The following is a 25233-nucleotide window of genomic DNA, read 5'->3' as shown; positions in this document are numbered from 1 at the left end:
CATCCATTGAACTCAATGGACTTTTTTTTTTACTTTAGGTGACAGAAAAGGTTAACACAGAAAACAGGTTTACTTCAGGTGACAGAAACGTTCTCTGGCCTAGAACAATAGTCTATTAGCAATCACACTAATAATAACACAAACATGACATAATAAATATTGGCTCTACGCTAGAGGCCCTCTCCCTCTCTCTCTCTCTTCCTCTCTCTTTCTCTCATTTGTTCTCACGCCACCGTCAGTCCGTCACAAATACGGTATGCTCCTCTCATCGCGCACACTTTTTTGTTTGGTAATGGCTGTTGGACACGCATAATTTGTTTGTTGCGGGCGGGAGCGGCGGACAGGAAATGTCTGCGGGCGGTCAAAAATGAAATCATTGCGGGCGCGGGCAGGAGTGGTCAGAAATCAAGCGGGAGCGGGCGGTAATGGGATTAAAAAATCTGTCCCGTGCAGACCTCTACTCTGCGCATAGCATCGCAGAGCAAGGGACCTGATGATGATGATGATGATGATCATGATCCAGTGTGTTCTCTTCTACAATATCGCTGTTGTTCTGCTCCTGTAACACACTGGGCTTGCCTCGTTTTGGCTGAGGTGCAGCAGTAGATCAGCATTCTTCTCAGTAGATTAATTCATAGACTGTAGCTTCGTCCTTAGAGCCTGTGACGATGAACTGGTCATCAGGAGAGATGTCACAGCTTAAGACTGGCGAGGACTCCTTATACTGCATTCCCAAAGAAAGAAGGAAGCAATATTAGTCATTAGCTAGGATTCTGAACATTCAACAAATCACTGTTTGGTGGAAAAACAAACACTGGTTTGGTAAAAAACTATGTCAATGATAGCTTTAGGATGTGAGAAAGAGTGTACCTATGAACAGAATACTTAACATTAAAAAGTTTGTACCATATTACATTATCAAATCAAATATTTGTTTTTAGCAAATATCTCCATCTCACAAAAAATATCAAAACCTCCTATGACAGTGAGAGTACATCTGATTTCTGAGCAAGATCTTAAAGTCATTCTTTGTCTTAATGTCTGTTAGCAAGTAATTACTTCTTAATATTTTACAGTCTGTCACAGTGGGCACAAATATGTAAAAGTCAACATCCAATAACATGTGCATCAGCTGGGTTCCTCTGCTACAGACAGAAGACATCCTGTTAAAATTCAGAGTTTCTGAAAACACATAGGCTACTATACCTGGAACAAGCTGCATCCGTAAGGTGTCCGCCATGCATTGAGGAGGTTATCTTTGCCTGTGCTCACAAACCATTTACCTACAGGACAAACATGCACAAGATCAAGTGATAAACCTCAGGAGGTGGGTGCATATAGGTTGAGCTCAGGATACCAAGGGGTCCTTGTTTCCAGCTATTTGAAAATAGTCGATCTACAAAATCACAACGCTTAGTATAAATGTGTGTGTGTGTGTGTGTGTGTGTGTGTGTGTGTGTGTGTGTGTGTGTGTGAGACGTGTGTGTGTGTGTGTGTGTGTGTGTGTGTGTGTGTGTGTGTGTGTGTGTGTGTGTGTGTGTGTGTGTGTGTGTGCGTGCGTGCGTGTTACTGCACTTACCACTGTATGCAAACTTGAGGGAAAGCACACTGCTATCATGAAGGTGCAGAATGTACTTTTCAGGTTTGGAGGCATGAAGCACCTCCACATAACTGTTATCCAGGCCTACAGCAAGCCAATCACCTGATGGACAGCAACTGAGAGAGTTGACCTACAAACAGGAGGATAGAAGCATTGAGGAGGGTGGATGGACAAAGGGAGGGAGAACAGGAGGAAAGACAGAGGAGAAATGAGATGTGGAGGGGGGTAATGGAAGAAGAGAAGGAGCCAGGACCGTTATGCCGCAGGTAACCGCAGTTTGGGTGGATTTGGTTCAATCAAATGTAGTTATTAATTAATATTGGATAAACCGTGGGTGAAATAATGCAGGAAATAAATTATGACATTTAAAATAATGATCAATAAAAAAGCGAAATCCCTGTATGCTTATGTTTGTGTGTGTGTTAGACACCACCTACTAGACCTGCATCGTATCAGATAGACCAGATCACGCTGGGTCCTTCCATTTCAAAACAATGGAGGCAAAGAAGGCAGCTAAACTCGCCAAAGTGCAAGATGAACTAAAAAGGTGAATTTAAAACAACATGACTTGTGTTGCCTGAACATGCAGCCATTTGACATCATCAGCGGCAAAGGATTAACACAGGTGGCCCAAACACATGACAACATTGGAGCTAAATAACTATGGTGCGGATTTCATCATACCCCACCGGCAAGCTGTGTGTGACGGGGGGAAGCAACAGGCTGCGACAGATAAAGAGAAAAATGGGTGGGTAATTAATGTGGGTGACCTCAGAGCCCATCGGCTTATTTCTACTCTCCACCTGCTGGACAGCTTGTCAGAGCTTTCGCCACTTCCATAACCAATTCAACCTATTGTTCCCATCGTTCAACCTCATCGCACTAACAACATTCATCACATACAGTGTATGCTCATTCAGCGATGTCCATCAAAACTCCAGTGGCATTGGTTTCTTCTCAAAACTCTCAACCAGCAGCCCTGACCAAGTCTCCAGCCATCCCCAGATCCAGTGGCTGGTGATTCCCCCTAACCCAGGGGGAGCGCTAAAACATTCCTTAGTTCACTGTGCCATTTGCATAAGGGCGTTTTTAACTTCTTGTGAATGAGTCTCTTGAATTGGTTATTGAAAATGCAACTTAACGAATATTCTCCTTGACTTTGACACAGTTCCTTATAAACTTCACTCTGTCACCTTTAACTATTCACTTTAGTGACTGACCTTTAAAACGTCTTCTTCAGAATGAAGCCTTTTCTTGGTGAACTGGTGTCCTTGTGGTTAAACTTAAACAAAGTATTTTGAACGGCTCTTTTAAGTGAGCCAGATCCATGGCTCTGGCTCACCATAAATCCCACCTCTAAAATGCGAGTGAGAGCCAACTCCTGCTGCTATACATTGTAGCCGGTATATGCACTCCAAACCTGCGCTCCGCGTCCTCTTATTTTCTGCTATTGAAGAGGACTGCAGGTGATTTGGGGTTTTCTTTTCAGGGCGGGTCATTTATTGACGCCACGTACACTCGTGCCTTTAGATGTGTGCGTGCGCCTACATGTTGCATGGAGCAAATAGAAAATACTGCGCTGCAGTAGAGAAAAACTAAAAGTTTGCAACGAATCTCATCTATCACAGTAATGGAGCCATCGGCCATGTAGCCTGACGCACGCACAACGCACATACGTACAGTCACCGCTGGAAACCTACAGGTGTTAAAGTAGCCTATCCATATGAATAGGGTAGCCTTTGGACTTGAATCTAGGGGTGGATGCGCAAGCCCACCACTCACTGCCTGCCTGGTAAACCTGTTATGCAAATAGCCTGCCATTTGATTACCATGGTTGTATATGGTTCTAGCACTGTTCCGTGCCGTCCTTGCCGTGCATGTGGGAAATATATTGGCCACACGGTGTCCGGTCACGTCCAGCCCCGAAAGCGCTACTGCTCGGGGTTGCGGCGCACTTGCGCCCCTATAGACTGGCCGCGGCTGCCCAGATCGTGTCCCTGCTCAAAAGGACTCCAACAACAGGAACCTGCACCCTCGTCGTGTGCGTCTCACTGCAGACCTGCTTTTGATTGATTGATTGATTGAAGGCTTTATTAGAAGTTTGCATAGGAAAATGTACAGATTCATGACGGTACAGTTCACTGGTACAAGGTCTACTAAAAGGAGATCCATGAAAAGACTAAGCTTATTTCAACAGGAAACCATTTAAGTATCTCATATAACATTGAATGACAGACAAATAGAACACAGTACTATGCAGTAGATATGTAAAGAAAAAAAGAAAATAGTAGGTCTATACAATCAGTAAGTACAGTATATACAATATATACAAGGAAGGGGCAGGTAACAGTAAGTCTAAACAATCAGTATGTACAGTATATACAAGGAAGGGGCAGGGAGGGTAGGGTTGGGCTAGGTTTTTACCAGTTGTGAACGGCTGCTGCCTGTAAGTGGTTTTTTAGGGCAATTTTAAAGGATGCTAGTGATCCACACTCCTTTATGGCCTTCGGTAAGGCATTCCACATTTTTGTGGTGTAGCAGAAGAACGAGTTCGACCCTTTCTTTGAGTTGACTCTGGGTTGAACGTGATCTGTGGCACTGCCTCTGGTGTTGTAATTATGGACATCCTTAACGTTTTTAAAGTATTTTGACAGGTACTTGGGTATCATAGTGGTGTAGTGTATCTTGTACACCAGGCCCATTGCAAGTTGCTGTACTCTGTCATCTACTCTGAGCCACCCCACTCTTAACTGGTGAGTAGCGGTGAGGTGAGTCTGATTGGGAAGGTTAAGCAGGACCCTAATTAGTTTATTTTGGGCTGTTTGGAGTTTAGTTTTTAGGGCTTGTGGGGCGTCACGATACCATACGTGGACTCCATAGTCAAAGAGGGGCTGGATTATTGCACCAGCTATGGTCTTCAGTGTGTTGAAGTTGACCATTGGGGCGATCCTCTGTAGGAAACGAGTTCGTTGGTGCTGGTGCAGCTACTTCTTCTAATGGCATTCCAGACCACCTTATCAAAAACATGGGCCATTGGTCTTCACAAGCTTATCATCATTACATCAGATCAGATCTCCAAGACCTCAATGCCAGTCAATCTCATCTCTGTTAAACTGAAGCTTTTGGGGTGTAGGCCATTTTAGATGGACTAGCCTTGAGTAGTAAACAACAGACATAATTCTCTGTTGTGGACAATTAGAATGCCATCTCTCTCCTCTGTCTCTCTTGTGCGCATGCTCTTTGGAAAGCAATGGAATGGACTCATAGTGTGGTTAAAAGCCGGATCCCCAACGGATCATCTGACCAGGCTGGTCATCCTGGTTATCATTAAGCCAAGCTATCTTATGAATTGAAATTAAAATTGTAATGCATATTTTTATTACACCCCCTCCCTCCCTCATTCACTGTGTGTACGTGTGTGTGTGTGTGTGCGTGCGTGCGTGCGTGCGTGCGTGCGTGCGCGTGCGTACCATTGAGGTGAAGTTGAATTGATGGAGCTGTCTTCTGTTTCGAATGTCCCAGCAGCGCACTGTCTTATCCAGCCCTCCTGTCCACAGCTTAGTGCCATCATTGGAGATGTCAACACAGCTGACCCCGTCTGTGTGACCCTGCAACTGGCTGCATGGAGGAGACACAAGGGGGGATACAAGAATGTATTTTTAGACAAAGCAAAGACAATAATGCTACTCATTTGTTTTGTTTTGTTTTATTACTTACATTTTTACTTTTGCTCTGTATTGTTGTTTCTCCTTCCTTACTACTTTGTACTACTAATAAAAAGTCAAATAAAAATACAATAAAAATCCATAAAGTGACAACATTATGGATGTCTATCATCTATTACCCACTAGGGTATTCAATTTATTTATTAAACTTCTTTTGTAGGTATATATGGAGGATGTGGTAGCCACTACAGGGTAGATGGAAATGGGTATTACCTTTGTATTTGATGGAGAACTGCCCCCTAGTGGTGTTACTTAGTGGGACATGGAGTTGATTTGCTTGCCTGGGTAAGAATGAAAAGGGGGAAATCTCTCTCTTTCGAGCGACCATCATTTCGACCGGAGGGTTAGCGACTCACCCCACGGAGGTTAGGGTTAGGGTAAGGGTTAGAGTTGGGTGTCGAAAAGATGAGCAGCGAGCAGCGAACAGCGAAGCGCTCCCGGCTAGAAGTACTGTTTAGTTTGAAATGGTCAGGGAGACGGTTACACTGATATTTTTTCTTGTCTGTGAAAATAACGTGTAATGTTTGGATGATATTTATATTGAAGATAGTTAGTATATTGAGGGTTGGAAATATAAGTAGAGGGAAAATGGATCCCATGGACTAAAATTGGTATTGGTATAGGTATAATCTGGCAGATGCCCTTTCCATGGTGCCTTAAATTGTAGGCAAGATGTGACCTGTTTTTATTTGTGTCCCATCTACTGTTTGGATTGGAATTTATTTGGGGCAAATGGTGTTTATATTCACAAATTCAAAAAATCTGTTTCATGGCCACAGGGTAGTGGTCCAGTCACCTAGGCTGGTAATCAAGCCCTTGCAGCGTCGCAGGTTTGAGTCCTGATCCTGACGACCTTTGCTGCGTGTCACCCCCCCTTCTCTCTCCTTGTTTCCTGTCAGCCTACTGAATACCTATCTATAAAGGCAGAAAAAGCCCAAAAAATATAAAAAAAGAAAGGGAAAAAAAACGGTTCTGATAGTAAACTGCAACCCACGGTCACAATTAACAAACTAGAAAAGAAAATTTCTAAGAAATTTTAAGTGTGCCTGCAGCTCGCTAAGTCTGTGCAACCTTGTGTAGCGGTTGGTGTTAGTGTTTCGTTTTGAGAGGGTCGTTCCCCCTGAAAAACACGTTTTGGCATGAAACGGTTACGTTTTGCGCGTTTGTGGTGCCCCCTATGGGTCGAAGTGGAAATGCTTTTGGGTATATGTTCAGTATAGCGCCCCCCACTTGTGGTTAAAATTTGGTGTTGACTGGATGTTTTGTTTGTGATTTATGGCTACTTCTTACAAAACGGGCTCCTCCCGCTAACTTTGGAACCCTGTTACGGAAGAACGGTATGGACTATCAAAATATCGTTTAAATATGTTTATCGCATGAGTCCATAGATTGTGTGTATCGATTTTTGTGAGATTTGGAAAAAATATGTAGGAAAAGGAGCAAAAAGTGTGTTTTGAAGATAATTCAAAATGGCGGAGAATCTATCCTGACGCAAATGGGCGTGGCCTATATGAGGAGATGCGTCATGACCCAAGGAATCCAGGGAAAAAGGAATTTTAATTTTCCGACCCACGGTTCAAGAGTTACAGGCCGAAAGGTAAAGTGGACTGTTATAGCGCCACCATGAGGCCAACTGACGAAATGATTTTTTATTTAATCCTTGATATCATTATAAATCTCCTCTCCAAGTTTTGAAACTGTAGCCCCTATGGTTTGCGAGAATAAAAATATTGAATGTGAGTTTTTGCGATTCCCATTATAAGTCAATGGGTAAAATTAATTCACTAATAAATTAATATCAATTAAACGATACAACTTTTCTCTTAGAAAAGTAATAGCAACCTATTCCCGGCCGAGCCGCACGTTTTGATGTATATATTGCGTGGGTGGCGTAAATTGTGCGGCAGTTATTACGAGCAGAAATTTGCAAGAACATGACTTACTTACTGACTTAAGTATGGCGGATTACAATAAGTGTTTTGCCATTGCATGGCAGGCACACTTAATAAATAGAATATGAACTTGGATAATCCATCTATACATTGAACCTGCCCTCTCTCCTTACCCGATAGAGGTATGGTTGTGAAGGTCCCAGAATAAGATGTTTCCGTCGTTGAAGCAGGAGAAGCAGACTTTGTTGTCAGGGGAGATGGCCAGGGCGTAGCATGGGGTACACTTCCATTCTGCCTTGATGCGAGGAGTGGGTGTGGCCAGGTCCCAGATTGACAGCATTGTGTACTCCCCACCCACGATCAAGGTCCGCCCGTCAGTAACTAGCTTGCAGGAACGGATGTATAAATCCCTGTTCTGAAGACAAGATTACAAAAGCCCATTTATATGCAAAAAGCTATGACACCAAGTGATTCATAAATGGTAAATGGTGCATTTATATAGCGCTTTTATCCAAAGCGCTTTACAGAGATTGTACATTACATTCACCCATTCATACACCGGTGGCGGAGGAAACCATGCAAGGCACCAACCTGCTCACCGGGAGCAATGTGGGGTTCAGAGTCTTGCCCAAGGACCCTTCGACATTAACTCAGGGGGAGTCCGGATTCGAACTGGGAACCCTTCGGGAACCCTTCGTGCTCTAATAACGGTTTCTCTACCCCCTCATTTTTTATTCATCAATAAAATTTAAACTTAAGCAGTATGCGTCCCCGGAAATTGTAAGTTACAACAAAATAAGAGTAATTTATCACATTCTGTGTGCAAGCACACACAGAATCACTTAAATTGCCAAGTATAATGATGTCTAAATTACATTCACATCACCTTTTTAGCATGACGTCCTATAAGAACTGTGTTCCAAAAATACATTTTACTCATATTTACAATACTAAGCCTCAACTGATGGCAAAAAGGTACAAATGTATCCTAGTAGTAAGAAAACTAGAAAAGTGTGCTCCTCAGAGAATAGGTGTACCCAAGGCAGGTTGCCTTCCCAGGGCCTGCAAATTCTGGAAGGCAGTCATAGCCAACTGGAATGGGATCTGAGAAAATGCCAAACAATTTGTGTGAGTTTTGGCCAAAAAACGCACAATGGTACACACACACACACACGCACACACACACACACACACACACACACACACACACACACACACACACACACACACACACACACACACACACACACACACACACACACACACACACACACACACACACACACACGTGATTTCACACTGTAGTTCCCAATTGCAGGTACTATTTTCCCCAAACACAACTGCTATAAAATATAACTAATTTTGTAACACCATTCTTTGTGCTCTTACAGTGACAACAACAAATGTTGCTTCCAATGTTCAATGCCAAAACCCAATTAAATTGTTAATCGACAGTGACAATTAATCATCAACTTTTTCTGACTTTAGTTTAGGTTATTGGTAGTTTTCAGTGGAGATGTACAGGAAACAGAGAGATGGGGAGAGACATGCAGAAAAGATCGTCCGGAACAGGACTCGAACCCATAACGCATTCAGGGTACATTGAGCCTAGGTACCCGGACCACTAGGCTAGCGATCCAGGCCATCTTACTGTACTTCTAATGCCCTGTATCTGTAACTTGAACTACTGTGCTGTCTCTGGTGCTTATCTATGCATAATGTACAGGAATCTGTCTTGGTGAAATCAGTGTAAAGACAGAATACATTGACATTATTGACATCATTACTGACACAAAGACAGCAGCACCTAGAATGCAAAGGGACAGTGTTCAGTAAAGTCTGTTTGTGTTCATGTTCACACGCTTATCTCTTAATTATTTCCTGGTGTCCTGTGTTTCTTACCTTGCAGTTCAACTGGGCCACAGGGCTCTTGCTGCCTGGTTGGCCGATTTCCCAAATCTTGACACAGCCCTTTCCTCCGGTGTAGACATGGCGAGTTAAGGTGCTGATGGTGACAGCAGCCACTTCTCTGTGGTTCAGCGTGTGTATCTGGTGGGGGTGGTGTGGAATGCCTGGGCCAGGCAGATTAGGAGGGAAGGTAATCGGCATAATTTCCTTGTCTGACCTCACATAGAATGAGTAGGCACTGTCGGCGGGCACAAAAAAGGTTATACAATGGTTATGATTATTGCTCAATGTCATGAAAGATTTAACAAATAAAAAAATGTTTCGTTTAGCAGAAGTCTCAGTAAAGGAAGTTCACTCTGTTTTTGCTCTAGCATGTCGGCTGGGTGCATCCTATCTAGCGGGGACAACAAGGATGACTTCAACACTTTTCAACCTATCTTCATATAAATGGTCCTCACTAATTTGTTGCAATGTTAAAGTGGAAGCCATTGTTCTTGCGATAATAAAAATCAAAATATTTTTTCAGAAATATTGTTAAAAAAATCGGTCAAATGATGATGTCACAAGATTATGGATTTCTGAACTTCCCACAGCTCTCCTAAGAGACTTGGACTGAGTAGATTTCTTTTTTTCTTTTCTTTTTTCACTATTTTATTATGAACATTTGTGAGGACATGGAAGATAGGTTGAAATGTGGCCAAGTCCTCTTTTAACCATCTGAAAGGCAAGTCCAATGGGAAGATTCCCATCATGTTTTCTGTGACTGATATTGTCCTTCTAAAACGTGAGAGGGTTGTTTTTTCAATTCTGTTTTACATTTATGTTTAATAATTCTTTGGGGGAAAAAAAGAACAACACATTCAATAAAAAAGTATTAAAACAAGCACGTCAGGACCTGGACCAATTGACATCTCGATTGGGGACAGATCACAGCCCATATGAGGATGATCTTGACATCATTTACCAGGACGTCATATGGACTTTTTTGTTATTGTTATTGTTTGTAATGTTAGTTGAAATATGAGCATATGAGGTTATAAGGTCTGGGTCATATCTAACTAGTTATGATATTTATCTGGCCTAGAATATCACCTGATTTCAACCAACATAAATCCTGTCAAACAAAAAAGTCCATATGAAGTCCTGGTAATGACATCAAGATCATCCCCATATGGCCTGTCATCCGGCCCCAATAGAGACGTCACTGATTGGTCCAGGTCCTGACCGTGCTTGCTGGTAAATAAATGAAAAAGGTCTATTAGGAGGGCAGTCATCACCAGAACCAAGGACGTTTTTTTATTTTTATTAATCTGTTATGGTTAGAATGGTGACAACCAGATGACAACCAGAAATGTAGTTATTTGCATGGTTAGCTAGCATACCTGACTCTGGACTTATCATGAATGTTCTTTGGTATAACTCTGCCAGAGGGTCTCTGATGGAGGGGAGCCTTTGTGTGATTCTCTTGGCTGTAGCGGGTAAGTGACTTGGCCTGGCCCGCTGTGGACACAGAGGCCATCATTCTCTGGGATGTGTCATTAGCAGAGGAGGAGGAGGAGCAGCTGGAGACTGGACAATCTTTCTGAATCTGATGTAAATAGTCCTGGAATGTGATGTGCCGTTTGACAGACACAGGTGGATGAATACAACAACAAATAAAACACAGGGTTTTAGTAAACAATGTAGGTGTTTTTGGAATATGCCACATAACTGTGCCTTGTTTGTAGTTATACATATTGTGATGTGCTGCTGAGGTCACAGCCCCTGTCATTAATGCTCTAATAACCATAGGTCTGTCGTCTGTACAAATGTTGCTCTCACCTCTTTGATCCCCTCCATCCCCTCACACTGAGACAGTCGTGTATCTTCATTCACCAGGGTGTGTTTCTGCAATGCTTGGACTGTGTAATGTTCTCTGACATGACTCTCACAGTAAGAAACTCTACATGTCAGACAGGTCTTGACAGCACGGACATTAAGGCTGGAGCAAATATCGCAAGTTACGTCTCCAGGTCCAGCCTGTGGCAGAGCGGGGAAGGCTGGACTAATGCTCACATGTTGGAGAATATGCAGTGCCCAGGCCAAAGCTACGTTAACAGAGAGCACAGGGCAGTTTGGGTAACTTTTCTCACACTGAGGGCACACATATTTTCCTGTGGGTCCTGGCTTGGTCCAGTATTCATTGATGCAATGCTTGCAGTAACTGTGTCCACAGGGAATGGAGACAGGGACCCTCAGAGTGTAAGAACACACATAGCACCTTAAGCTGGCCAGACTGGAGCTGAACTCACCAAGAGAAGGGGGGGGGGGGGGGGGGCAAACATGTTAATTGTGAAATAGAGCAAGTGCAGAGAAATACACAAAAATGAACCAATATGCTCATAAAAGGGGACAAGGACTGAGAGATACAGAGATCTCCATATATGGGCAAATATGCGTTTTACATTACACTGACACACGTGGACTTAGTCCTATGATGCCGTCAGTGTTCTCCATAAATCTGCATAAAAGGGACAAGGACTGACAGATAGTGACACGCACGGACGCATGTCTGGGGTCTCACAGCAGACGGTTGGTTCTACAGACAGGGATCTCCATATAATGGGCATACAAGGGATTGTATGATGTCAGACGTCAATAGGACTTTCACATAATGTGTAACCGAGTAAGCATTTCTGGGGTCTCACAGCACATGGTTGATTCTACAGACTCAACATTTTGCACACGGATAGCGATCCAACCAATATGCCCATATCTCCATATACATGGATCTCCATATACAGTATGGGTATCAGTGATCTCCATATACAGGTATGGTTATAAAAGGGACAAGGACGGAATTCATTTGCAAGTGTGACTATTGATGACATCAGGGATGTCCATATATGGGAATAAAAGGGATTGTATGATCCCTTTTATTCCCATAAATATGATATCAGACGTCATTGTATGATATCAGACGTCATTTCCTGTATGATATCAGATGTCATTTCCTTTCTTATTTGTATATTATATGTTGCAACACTGTCCAATATTACTAGTAAGACACCTCAAGGTGACAAGCAACCTCAGGGTGACATGCGAGGTCGTGCCAATTCTTGGCCATCTGGCCAGTGATGTATATGGGACCAGTTACTCATATACAGTATGGAGATGCCCATACATGGACATTACCAAATATGGGCTTTCCCAGATATGTACCTAATATTGATAACATAATATCTTTAATAATGTCCTTAATATTGACAATATAGGAATCTCCATATATGGGCATAAAACGTATGTTAACTCATTTAGTGCCCCTGAAATTAACGGATTATAAAGTTCACGACGCCACCTTCAGGCTGGCATCACCGCCGTTATCTTATTTTGAAGGCCAGAAGTCCACAGCGCAATCACTTCCGGTCTGACGTCATCGGGTCGTGCGCCGGAACCGATCCTTGTCCACGTGGAGTTGTGTAATGGCCGACCGGGAGCTTTTATAACTGTGTAACATAAGCGAGCATCTGCCTCCATCCTAGCTTCTAAAGTGTAGTTTTGAGATAATGGACATTAAAGATGAGATCCCCCGTCCACCTCAATGTTATGGATGGGACTATTTTGTGCTCGTGGAGCCGTGATGATGCGAAATCAGCGACGGATTTCGTCTCCGGACCTCCGCCCATTCTTCTCGGTAATGTACTCGCCGTTACAGTAATATATTACTTTTCCCGAGATATCTCGTGAATGGCACTACATATACTCGAGTACATTTCACGAGACATCTCGGGAATGGCACTAGATGAGTTAATTAGTAAAGCCAAGCAGGGCCTTGACGAGTTAGGGCCTGGGTTTGATGCCTGGGGATCTCCTTATATGGGCATAAGGGGGTACCCTAAAAGGGCATCATCTGGGAATGCCCATAATGTATGGACATTTTATTTATTTTATCCTTTATTAATATATATCCATATACATATATGGACTTAATATTAACGTTTTCGGCCTGGGATAGATCAGAAATCTCCATATATGGGCATAAAAGGGATTTTGTTTCTGGGAATGACCATATATGGACTTTTTATTTTAGTTTTATCCTTTATTAATAATATGTATCTATATACATACAATATATTTTATGCCCATACATGGAGATCCCTATCTGAACCAGCCACACAGATATGGGCCATGCCTTTGCCATCTGGCCAGTGATATATATCAATGACATCAGGGATCTTCATATATGGGCATAAAAGGGATACCCATATATGGACTGTAACTGTGATATCACCTGTGTTGTCACAGTGACAGTATGAATATCCAGGGTTTGATCTTTGATGAGGTGACGTCACGTGACATCACTTCCTGTACTGACTGAAGAACGGACAAGCTACAACATTTCTCATGGTACTAGTAAGACACCTGAGGGTGGAATGCGACCTCAGGGTGACATGCGACCTCGCCCTAAAGGGCGAGGTCGCGTCAATTCTTGACTATCTGGCCAACCACAGCGTTTCTCTGACGATTCTAGTTGTTATCATTCTGGGGGGAGTTTGTTCATGTTTTTGTGAGGGTATCAACCCTAGGAGACACGGGGAGAACATGCAAACTCCACACAGAAAGGCCCTATCGCCAACCCCACCTAGGGTGTGAGCGATAGGGCCTAAACATGGAGATGTGGAGAACACTATATATGGAGATAGTCCAGTCCATCATGTCATATGGGACTACCGTCATAGACAGTAGCCATTGTTAGGCCGGAGTCAATGGCTGTCTGTCTGACTGTCTGTACAGGAAGTGATGTCACATGACATACTTTTTATGCCCATATATGAGTCATTCTGTACCACATCTCCATGTTTGGGCCAAACAGGTTCGCTCCATTTCTCCATGTATAGGTCCAAATGACCAACGTCGAGCTTGACAAGGAGGATACCGCACATTGTACCTCATCCACCCTTTCTTCTCTCTCCTTTTGGTATCTTTATCCTCCTCCTCCTTTTTTTCTTTTTTATTCTTCTCTTTTTTTCACAGCCGCCCCCATATTTACTTTAGAAAATATATATTAAATTCTAAGAACGTTTCGAGTACCAGTTTGATACAAGAGCGAATAAGCGCTACACTTCTGGAATCCTGTGCGTCGACTTAAAGTCGGATCCAGGCCTAATAACTTTATCTAGCCGCCCCCGTTGCCACCTCCTTTTCTTTTCTGAGACACATTGTACCTCATCCACCCTTTCTTCTCTCTCCTTTTGGTATCTTTATCCTCCTCCTCCTTTTTTTGTCTTTCTTAGTCTTGTGTATCCTTCTCTTTTGGCTACTGTCTATGACGGTAGTCCCATATGACATGATGGACTGGACTATCTCCATATATGGTGTTATCCACATTTCGTGTAGCTGCCCCGTACAGGAAGTGATGTCACAACTCGCTGACATCACACTGACATCACAGAGGTTACGGAAGGAAGGAAGGACACTCAAGTGACACGTTTTTCAGAGTATATGCGACCTTCGGTCGCAATAATGCGACCTTCGATCGCAAAAAACATGACAACCATGACATCTAACAACAATGCTATCTCATTTCCATCAACTACTGTCCATATGCATTTTACACAATTGTCCACATGCATCATTCATACTCATTGCTCAAACCAACACCTTCCTTACTCACTATGTGTACATAACTATGCGATACAACATAACTGGTCGGGCCGCATAGCGGCCCGAACTCTAGACGTGAGGGCTAAGCAGCTCGAACCTCTAGTCAAATTACTATTACAAAACTGGGCTCAAATCCAGTGTAGCACATGAGAGTTAGTTCAGCTTTAATGTCAACATTCTGAGTAAGCAACTGCAGTTTGTACTGTGAGGCATTTTTTTCACCTAAACCCAACTTTGCTCTGTAAACAACAAAGAAATCAAATCCAACGAGCAAACACAGTACTCAAACACCCAATTCACACCAGCAGCTTCAACACTATAGTCCACAGCGCTAATGCAATAAACATTTAACAGAGTAGATTTCCTGTCGATTTCCTGTGTTCGGGTGAATTTGGGGTTATCATGCTTTACTAGCTGTATAATGATGGGTACATTTAGTCACTGAATTTATTAAATAGATAAATGTAGACCTACATAAATTGATTTGACATCTGAAGCAATTAAATGACACGTGTGCATGTATTCTCTGATATATGTGTGTATTGCAGGTGTTCCTCATTACGGTCAGAGTTGCGTTCTCACGTGGAGAATCTTTTGCATTGCTTCACGACCTATTTAAGACCATAAAAGGAAACTATGTCAGAAGAAAAAAACTCTGCTCAAAATGGACAGATCTACAAGCTTACAACCACCTGAAAAATTGTTTAACCTCATGAGTCACGACTAAAGGCTAATATCAAAACTTTATTACAGCCGAAGCCAAAGGTAGACAAACAAACAGTTAAAAAACAATATAAATTCGTTAAGACAATAAAGATCTAAAAAGAACAAATAAAAACATCTATAAAAGACACTCATACCAATGTTTCCACATATGTGAGCGATATCTTACAGAGCTGTACTTCGGATTGATCAACATGTTAATCACCTCATTTTGAGACCCATCAAGTCTACTTTTAAAGCTATACATCAGGTTTCGCAGGAGAGCCTGGAAGGTGGTGAGACCCGAGTCACAAAACAGCTGACTAGCACTGCCACCCCTAGGCCTCTTCAGGAGGATCCTGAGTGCATCGTTATACGCTACCCTAAGCTTGCGCATACTCTCTGTTTTATAGTTCACCCATAAGGGAGCTGTATATAAAGGAGTACAGTAAGCTCTGAACAAATTCACCTTGACCTCATCTGAGCAGTAGAAAAATTTCCTGACTAACATGTTAGCCTGCACATACAACATACGTCTCTGTCTGTGCATGTCCAAATCATCTTCCATCTTGTCATTAATAATGTGCCCCAAATATTTACAACTGTTACACACAGCAAGGGTATGACCAGACAAATAAAATACAGGAAAAGGAAAATTGAGTTTCAGGTCCTCCTTGGTCCTGCATATCATAACCACACTCTTTTTGGCATTGTATTTGACATCAAACTTAACCCCATATTCAGAGCATATGTTCAGTAGCTGCTGAAACCCTGCACTACTAGGAGAAACGATGGCCAAATCATCTGCGTACATAAAATGGTTAATCAAAGTGTTTCCTATCACACAGCCAGTCCTACACCCTCCCAGCTGCTTAGACAGGTCGTCCATATAGAGATTGAAGAGGGCTGGGGACAAAAGCCCCCCCTGCCGGACCCCATTACCTACACTAAAGGGCGAGGAGAAACTGTTCCCCCATTTCACCCTCATATTCTGGTTAGCATACCAGTAAGCCAGGATGCGTATGATGCATCCTGGCACACCCCTCTGCTTAAGTTTAACGAAGAGCTTGTGATGATTAATTCTGTCGAAAGCCTGGGAAGCGTCAATAAAACCTACCAGCATAGTAGAGCCATGTCTTCTATACGTTTCTACTGCTTCTTTTAAGGCATATATACATAAGTCTGTACTATGTTTCGCCTTAAATCCAAATTGATTGTCTGTGGTGCGGATAAAAACACCTATCCTATCAAGTAGAACCCTTTCAAGTAATTTGGACAGTATGCTGGCTAAGGCAATGGGTCTATAATTGACCATACTCCCTAACTTACCAGCCTTGTCCTTAATGACGGGCACTAGGGTAACTGTGAGCATGGAGTCTGGCAAGATACCATGCGACATCAGTCCTGTAAGGCAGATGGACAGCAGTGTTGCGACTCTAGGGCTGGCTAACTTAAGGTGCTCTGCTGTAATATTATCCATGCCACTGGCTTTGTTATCAGCTAGTTGCCTTATGGCTTGATAGATCTCGTTAGGTCTGAAGAGTACACCTTCCTCCTCTATATTGCCAATACAAAAGGGTTCACTTTTAACACAGTTGAATAGAGCATCATAATGCTTTCTCCATAATTCAGTTATATTTTCAGCACCAGACACACCATCAATATTACATGGCAGTGCTGCTTTAGACCTGTTAATATTTTTGACCTCTTTCCAAAATCCATTGGCATTATTACCTAGCAGTTTCCCAGCCATGGAATCTGCTCTCAGGGTTTGCTCATTCTTTCCCACAGCCCGCACAGCTTGTTTATATCTAGCATTTGTTACTTTTTTGTACTCTAGATCAGGCCCTTGTCTCGGTTTCCCAGCCATAACCCAGGCCCTATGGGCTGCCTTGGCTACTTCATGGTGGCCCGCTACATATTTGTTCCAACCCGGCTTGATTTTATTTGGCCCTCTAGCATGAGTGAACAGAGGTTTGCTGGCCACAGTGAGAGCATCCACTATACCACTATACATAACACAGAGGTCATTACGGTGGTTGGCATCATTACAATTGACACCACAAACAAAGGCATCCATAGGCAAGTGAACTTGACTTAAGAGAGCATCTGTTCTTCCACTGTACAATAAGACATCCTCAGTGGAGAGCTTTGCCCAGTCTATCTTGGCCACACCCTCCCCACCATTATCTTTAGCCAACTCTGGTATCTTGCCAGTATCAATAGTCATCTAATAACAACTAAGGATATTATATAAGCCTTTCTACTGAACAACTGCTTACTCAACTTTGCAGAGATACAAAGATGATGCTGGACGCCAGTCCGATAATTTTTAACAGAGCTTAATTGATTACTGAGGGGATTCTGTCCTTTGGACAAACTGGAAATGGAGTAATGGACACGGCTAGAGTCCATCCATACTGCACCTCAAGACAGCATTCATGTAATGTAGTCAATAAATTAATAGAATGCCATTGGAGTTGTCATGATGAACGCCCAATAGGTAAACTGTGGCCGTAAAAAAAAAAAAAAAAAAGATTGATGAATCAGACTCGTAACGTAGGAGAATAGACAAAATATTGGCATAGTACAGCTTAGTGAATCAAGCCCAAGGAGTCTTCAAGGAAGTGTGGTTGACATCAAGGAAGGTCCTGCAGAATCAAGGAGTGTTGGCAGCTTATGACTAAGTCATAAGCTACTTTTAAATATGAACACTGGAAAATATCTGGGGAATCAGGTTGGACATTGTCCGGTGGTGGTTGTTCACAGAGCATGCATCACAGCAACAGGAGAATTTCTGTTTCAGATGCATTCACAGATTAAGGTTAAATACTCCAGGTGAGAGGTGAGGTCTGGGTTGTAGATGCGGCACACATTAGCTATACTCCTACATAAATACAACAAAGGCCCAGTCCGATTTGGCTCACAGTTTGAGCCAAATAGGACATTACCTGGACTTAAAGTTATACCATGTAACTTTTTTTATAAAACAAATCTTAAAATTGTCCTAACTGTTAAATCGCTAAAGTTTTAGAACACCCACTCTGTTATTTTCAGCTTCTAAAGCCTTCTCTTTATATATTTTCTATGATCCTGGCCGGGGTCCGGTTTTCGCTGAAAAATAGCGTCATCTGCATCATCTGTATACGTTGGCCAATCACATCGCGAATCATACACACATGATACACTACCGGCCAATCACAGCTTATCTGCCGTGTCTTCAGGAACTAGCCTCGCTCAGCTACAGTGTTTACCATGGTGAAGGATTCTTAACCTCCTAATCCCCAAATCCTGGCCAGAAAATTACATTCTACCATGCGTTCTACCCCTCCACGGATTTGTATCAGTCGCGGTGGTTTGCGGCGCCGCTCCGGTGGTCCGCGGCGGTGGTCCGCGACGACTCCGGGCGAAAAACGGACGAAAAAAGTCAAAACAAACAATAACATTCTTTATTTAGAAAATAATGAGTTTGGGATATAGTGGAGCGGAAAGTTTCTGGTTTTAATACATGATAGTTCAGTTGGTGATACAAGCATGACATTTGGCACAGATGACCTTCATATGACCCTAATTGACAATCAACCTTTGTCAATTAGGTTCCAATATGGCAGCATATTTTCCAATATGGCTGCCGATACATTGCATAAATGTACATCTGCTCATAGTTAATCCACAGTTGGTGATACAACCATGAAATCTGGCACAGATCAAGTTTATACTACCCTAATTGATAATCAACCTCTGGCCACGTAAAATCTTAAAATTTGCCAAGATGGCCACTGGCCAGACAGTTTGCTGCAACTGGACCTAGGTTTTGGACAATATCACTTTGCTTGTGCTGTAAATATTTGATTTCCCTCTCATTTTGATATATAAGAGAATATGTTCTGGAGGTATTACAACCAGGCAAGTTCAGAAATAATATTAGGTTCCAATATGGCGGCATATTTTCCAATATGGCTGCCAATACATTGCATAAATGTACATCTGCTCATAGTTAATCCACAGTTGGTGATACAACATGACATTTGGCACAGCTGACCTTTATACTACCCTAATTGATAAAAAATCTCTGGCCACGCAAAATTCCATAATTGTCAAGATGACCAACAGTTTTCAAAATCGCTGCCCAGCCTAATTGACCAGGGCACACTGGTTGACACTATAGCACACTAGTCGCATGGGGTTCGATGTTAGCTATTAGTGAATACATTTTCTTGGTTGCACTCACAAAGAAGCTGACCCAAAGAACTTCCTTTTTGCAGCCTATGCTGCGAATCATGGAGTGTCAGCTGCCATCATCTGAAGCTCAGATACTGACGTTCATTGTCATAGCAGTTTCAGCCATAGCTGAATGGTTAGGGAGCCCGCCTGGGGAACCAGAGCCCCTGGTTGTCCCAGGTTTGATTCCAGGAGAGGCCAGCAATGTCCATCTGTGTCCCTGAGCAAGACTCTTAACCTCTAATTGCTCACAAAAAGGAATGTTCTGGACACTGCAAAAACTTTACGTCTGGACTAATCTACACACCCCTCTGTCTGTGGTTACAGTTGCTAGCACACAGGCCTGTCACTTTCCCAGCCACCATTATAAATGAGAATGTGTTTATCCCTTTGCCAGCCAACTTAAAATATGAATGTGCGCTAATAACGCCAGGAAATAGCTATATTTTATCATCATGATGGGGTATAATGTCATTGTTTTCAAAGCCATGATGATATACCATACCACAAAAAGACCACTAGAGTTCGCTATCGTAACACTAAAACCATAGACTGTAGAAGAAGCCATGTATAAACCATGAGTAAAGGATGGGAAAGTGTCGTCGCTCCATTGACTCACAATGGGAGATCCGCGGGCCGCCATCTGTGCTCAATCCTGTTCAATTCGTGCTTGATCGTCTAAAACCACCATCGGCCTGGGCAGCGGAACGTATACAGACCCCACACAGAAAGTTTCCGAATCAAAATCCGACCTAGTGAAGCTGCGTAAGGGTCGGATGGTTTGCATTGAGCCTAACGGTTAGCAGAAGCTAATGTAAACAAGAAGGCCTGGTTTAGCGGTGACGTCATAATCGTATCCTTTTTTTTCACGGTCTCGTGTTGTTACCAGCCGAAGGTAAGGAAACCATTTCGCTCCGTCTATTAACCCAAATAAAAGCTTAAACAATGCTTTTATATAAAAGTCGATTAAAGTCGATCGGCAGGGACGTCCATAGTGACATAATCGACCTGAAAGTCGACCGGCGCTGATGTTGATAATGATTTGCCTGATAAAAAAAGCAAAAACAAATAAATAATAAATACAATACAAAATAAAATGCTAGATTTTATAGGATCTAAGTTTATGTATGGTGACCATATTTAAAAACAGCATGTCAACCTACTTGAACCTATAGGTATTTCTAAATCTACAGAATCACTTTAAAATGTACCATAAAGGGATTCTGTGAATGGTAATTTATACAAATATGTGTTACAAGCTCATGTGGATTAACCATAAGCAGTAAATGTACATTTCGGCAATTTATTGGCAAACATATTGGAAAATGTGCCGCCATATTGGAACCTTTTGAGCGGTGCAAACCGCTCCTATAGACCTCTTTTTTACCAAAATTATGATGTCACTAATGATGATGACGTGAGTTAGCTAGACCAATGAAACACTTCGATTCTGTTGATTTGTCCATGATGTCATAGGCACAGAGGCACCCGATTGGTTCACCCTGATTTAGAACGCGTTTAGAACGCGCAGAAAATACGATTTTCGTGATTTTAGGGCAAAATCTGTAGGAGCAGTGTCCAAAAATGTGTTTTTAAAAATCGGCCTGGAGGTGGCGCTATATGGGACAGATTCATGTTGATGGGATGAGTGTAGACATACTGTGTACCGATTTGCGTGATTTTAGGGCGAAAATTGTAGGAGCAGTGTCCAAAAATGTGTTTTGCAAGAATCGGCCTCATGGTGGCGCTAGAAGAGGGCCATGTGAGAAATGAGGGGTGGGGTCTCCGCGCCGGCAAGGCGGACGAATAGGTACCGGCCCCGGCTGTCCCGGTCGCTCCTAGCCGGAGTTACGGCATTTTATGTGAGCTGCATTATGATGCTCCCACATATTCTCACGCACGCACCAGTTACAGTAACTTTCCCCACAACCCACACTCTGCACATATTTTGGAGCACATATCGTCGAACGGGTAAGGTCTAGTTCCTTATTAACTATTTGAAATGGCAAAACCAAAGTTATAAATATTGTGTTCTATTGAGTTTCAGCTGTAGCAGCAGTCTCCTCCTATTGGCCTAAAATATTGTCTATATACATACAGCCATGAATCCACCTGCTGACCGCCTGTCAGCATTGAGCAATTTCTTTTATAGGGGGTATAGGTTTTGGGCCCATCACTTACTATACACTATAAAGGAAAATAATACCCCCAAATAATCTGCTTTAAGTAGCATGTGAGGGGTCAAACTAGGGATTTTTAATTATTCTGAATCCATTGCAAGCATTGGTTTGGCATGAAAAACATTCCTTGGCCCAAATACAGACGCACACAAATATGGTTTAGTGATGAGTCATCACTTTTCACAATTTCGTGAGGGGCTTTTTAAGCCCAAGGAAGGTTTTTCATGCAAAACAAATGCTTGCAATGGATTCAGAATAATTATAAACCCCTAGTTTGACCCCTCACATGCTACTTAAAGCAGATTTTTTGGGGCTATTTTTTTCCTTTATTCTAGTGTATAGTAAGTGAATGGGACGAACCTATACCCCCTATAAATAAAATTGCTCAATGCTGACAGGCGGTCAGCAGGTGGTTTCATGAATGTATATATGAATGTATATGTCACGGTTTGTTAGAGAAACAGTACGGTCGAGAAACGGAGCACTCGTGGTGCGGCACGGGGCGGAACAAGCGGTCGCCACAACAACGTCCTCCAGGCGGAGCCGCTCGATTGTCCACGACATTGCAAGCGGCGCGAAGGCCAGCGGACCTTGGTCCAGGGCCAGGGCCGCGCGGCCGGCGGAGCGCCGCGCGAGTTACGAAGCCGTGGTGAATGCAATCGTTATATTTATGCCCAGGCCGTAAGGCCTGGGCAAGCCCACGATAAACGCCCTGTCCAAGTGACTACAATGGAGCTAATGGCTAATGGCTAAGCTAATGGCTAAACACTGCCGAGCTAGGCTAGTAAATAAAGAAAGAGAGTCGCAAACGAGTGACGTCAGCGCCTTCACTAGTGAATGGCTGTTGTCGCCATCTGGTGGTGATTGGTGTGTGGTGAACGACAAAACAAGCGCTCTTACAATGAACGTACTGAGTTACCCAAACATACTGTAACATATATATATATATAATACATTTGGGTCAGTGACGTGACGCCCCCAAAAATGTGTTTTTAAAAGAACTTTAAATAGCAGGCATAAAAGTTATTTACTTTTGTTCTACTCACTCTCAACTTTATGGAAACACATTTTGTTTTTAGATATTTTATTGGAATCAGACTTTATTCAGCCGTTTGTTGTACTTGTGCCTAAAATCGTCATATGGTGTGACATGACAATAATTGTTCATAAAATGAAAATGGAGTACACCTTTCTTAAGTTACTCACTTTATCAAAGTCCTTTATCATAACTAACCTGTGATCCACTATAGTTTTGTGAAAATTAATTAAATCTGTATTTCTTTTTCATAATCAACACTCTGTGTGAGGCCCATGTTGTCGATCTTTCAACATATTTTAAATTTATTCTGAAAAAACTTTCTCTAAAATTACACAAATATTTGTGACTCTTCCTGATACTATTTTCTATGTAATCCATAAAATCTTTTTTGGTTTCATCATTAATAAAGGTATGATTTTTCACTATTTGGAATGTCACACCAAATGATTTAGTGTCACACCGTATGATTATATCTTCATGTGTCAAAGCAAATTGTGTTTTAACCTACCTATTAGTGAGTACTGAACTTTACTGATTGATTAAACAATTACCCAGGAAAAACAGCAACAGTAAAATTGCTTTAACATTAAATAACATGGCCTTAATATTTCGGAACAGGATATTATTGTAGGGCTTTAACATGGGATAACAAAGAATTGTAGTAGAGGGATGATGAGGATGTGCACAGGAATGCTACGCACACCTAAGTCTTCTGCCGGCCCACGGCAGAAGGATCTTAAAGAGACAATAAGGTGCATAGCCACACTGAGAGCCAATTAAGGCAACATTTTATTAACACCAATTAGTGGAAACAGAACTCAGCATTCAGGTGAATTGTTTTTTTCCGAAGTCTCCTGAACTTGAACACAGCATTTTGTATTGAAAAAATGTATTTAGGAATCATGACATTACACCACATCTCCACTAGCTAAAGAGTGCTGGGTTGCGCAACTCCGAAAATAGCTGATCTACAAGCTCTCGCAGCACGACACGTTGAAAGCTTGTAGATCAGCTATTTTCGCTATTTTTGTCTCAGGTCCTACCTTAACACTGTCCAGTCCAGTGAGTGAAAGTACAAAAGCATTAGATTAGATTAGACAAGACAAGACAAGACATTTAGAGTAGACTGTATTGTACATCAGCCAGTCATATTTGGTGAGGGTAGCAAACCGGCTGCCTTGTTGCGGTTCTGCTATGCCACAGACAACTTCCTGCTCTTCGTAGAAAATGCAGTCTCGCCCCTTTGGCCAGACAAAACCATTTTACATTTTTCCAATTTGATTCATGCAGTTTATCTCTAGCCCCTCCTTATTAATGGTAACAATCTGCCCCACACATGGCTTTCCCTCATATTTGATTATGACCAACTGTCCTTGTGTGTATTCATCTGAATCCTCAGCTTGGGCCTCTCCAATAGATGCACTTGTGTCCAGCACCTGAGTAGAAGACCTTCAGGAGGAGACATTTAAATGTCATTTATTTGTCAGGTAGATTGTTCTTAGTAGTAAAATGTAATTACTAGCAGGTGCTCAAGTTTGCCAAGCATATACTCACTGAGCTCCGGAAGCTGTTTTGGGCCTGCAGCAGAGCTGGAAAGGGGGCAATTCCGCAGATGGGCCACCACTTAGTTAAGGAAGAAAAGGAATGAATCGATGACAATGAAATGAAAAGGAATGAATCGATGACAATGGAATGTATAGTTTAAGACGAAGAGAAAATATTGTTTAGATTGAAACAATATGTTAAGGTTTCTGTGAAGGGGTTTCTGCTCTGTCTGATGAATTTGAAGTATCACTGAATGAATCTAAATTAAATTTTATGTAAAAATGTTTAAAACAAATGTTTAAATGGACAAAAGAAACATGGGACTTTGTTATTTATTGTTATATCTGTAGGAAAATACAGTATATATCATATGGTGTGACAATCAAGTCATATGGCGTGACAAGCAGACATGTCACACCATTATGATGAAGTGTCACACCATATTACGTTTTCTGCATTTAGGTTTACCTTGAGGCTACTAGGTACACATTAGCATGCTAACAGCATGCTATAGCTATAACAAAGCAACCTAGATCTACATGGAAATATGACCAAAACTTCAAATAACTTAAGCTTTTTTTAATGAAAAGGTGTCACACCAACAGACATCCAGAAGTGGTGCACTTGTCAAAGTTTCAACAAGATGGCATTTCATGAAAATGTTAAAATCATAACTCACCTCAGACACCTGTCTTGCAGTTGTGCTGGGAGTGCTGAATAGCCTTACAGAAGAAGGACCTCTCTAGCCAATAGGTGTCCAAATAATTGCCTGTTTAAT

At 42.2% G+C, this 25233-nt stretch overlaps 1 protein-coding gene across 1 annotated transcript; it reads right to left on the bottom strand.

Annotated features, from left to right (window-relative positions):
- Nucleotides 1-619: 619 nt before the first annotated feature.
- LOC308298618 (transducin-like enhancer protein 1) lies at nt 620-10964 on the bottom strand (the record flags this gene model as incomplete). The annotated part of the gene is made up of 8 exons (XM_080742261.1): nt 620-724; nt 1207-1283; nt 1580-1730; nt 5071-5218; nt 7391-7632; nt 9120-9363; nt 10508-10728; nt 10947-10964. The coding sequence occupies 8 exons, from the start codon at nt 10962-10964 to the stop codon at nt 620-622; spliced, it is 1206 nt and encodes a 401-aa protein (XP_080598387.1).
- Nucleotides 10965-25233: the final 14269 nt, after the last annotated feature.

This window comes from Nannobrachium achirus (genome assembly GCF_963921795.1).
Source record: "Nannobrachium achirus genome assembly, chromosome: 14".
In the NCBI taxonomy this organism is placed as follows: domain Eukaryota; kingdom Metazoa; phylum Chordata; class Actinopteri; order Myctophiformes; family Myctophidae; genus Nannobrachium; species Nannobrachium achirus.
Note: the sequence above shows the minus strand (reverse complement) of the source record. Positions and strands in the feature narration are given on the sequence as shown.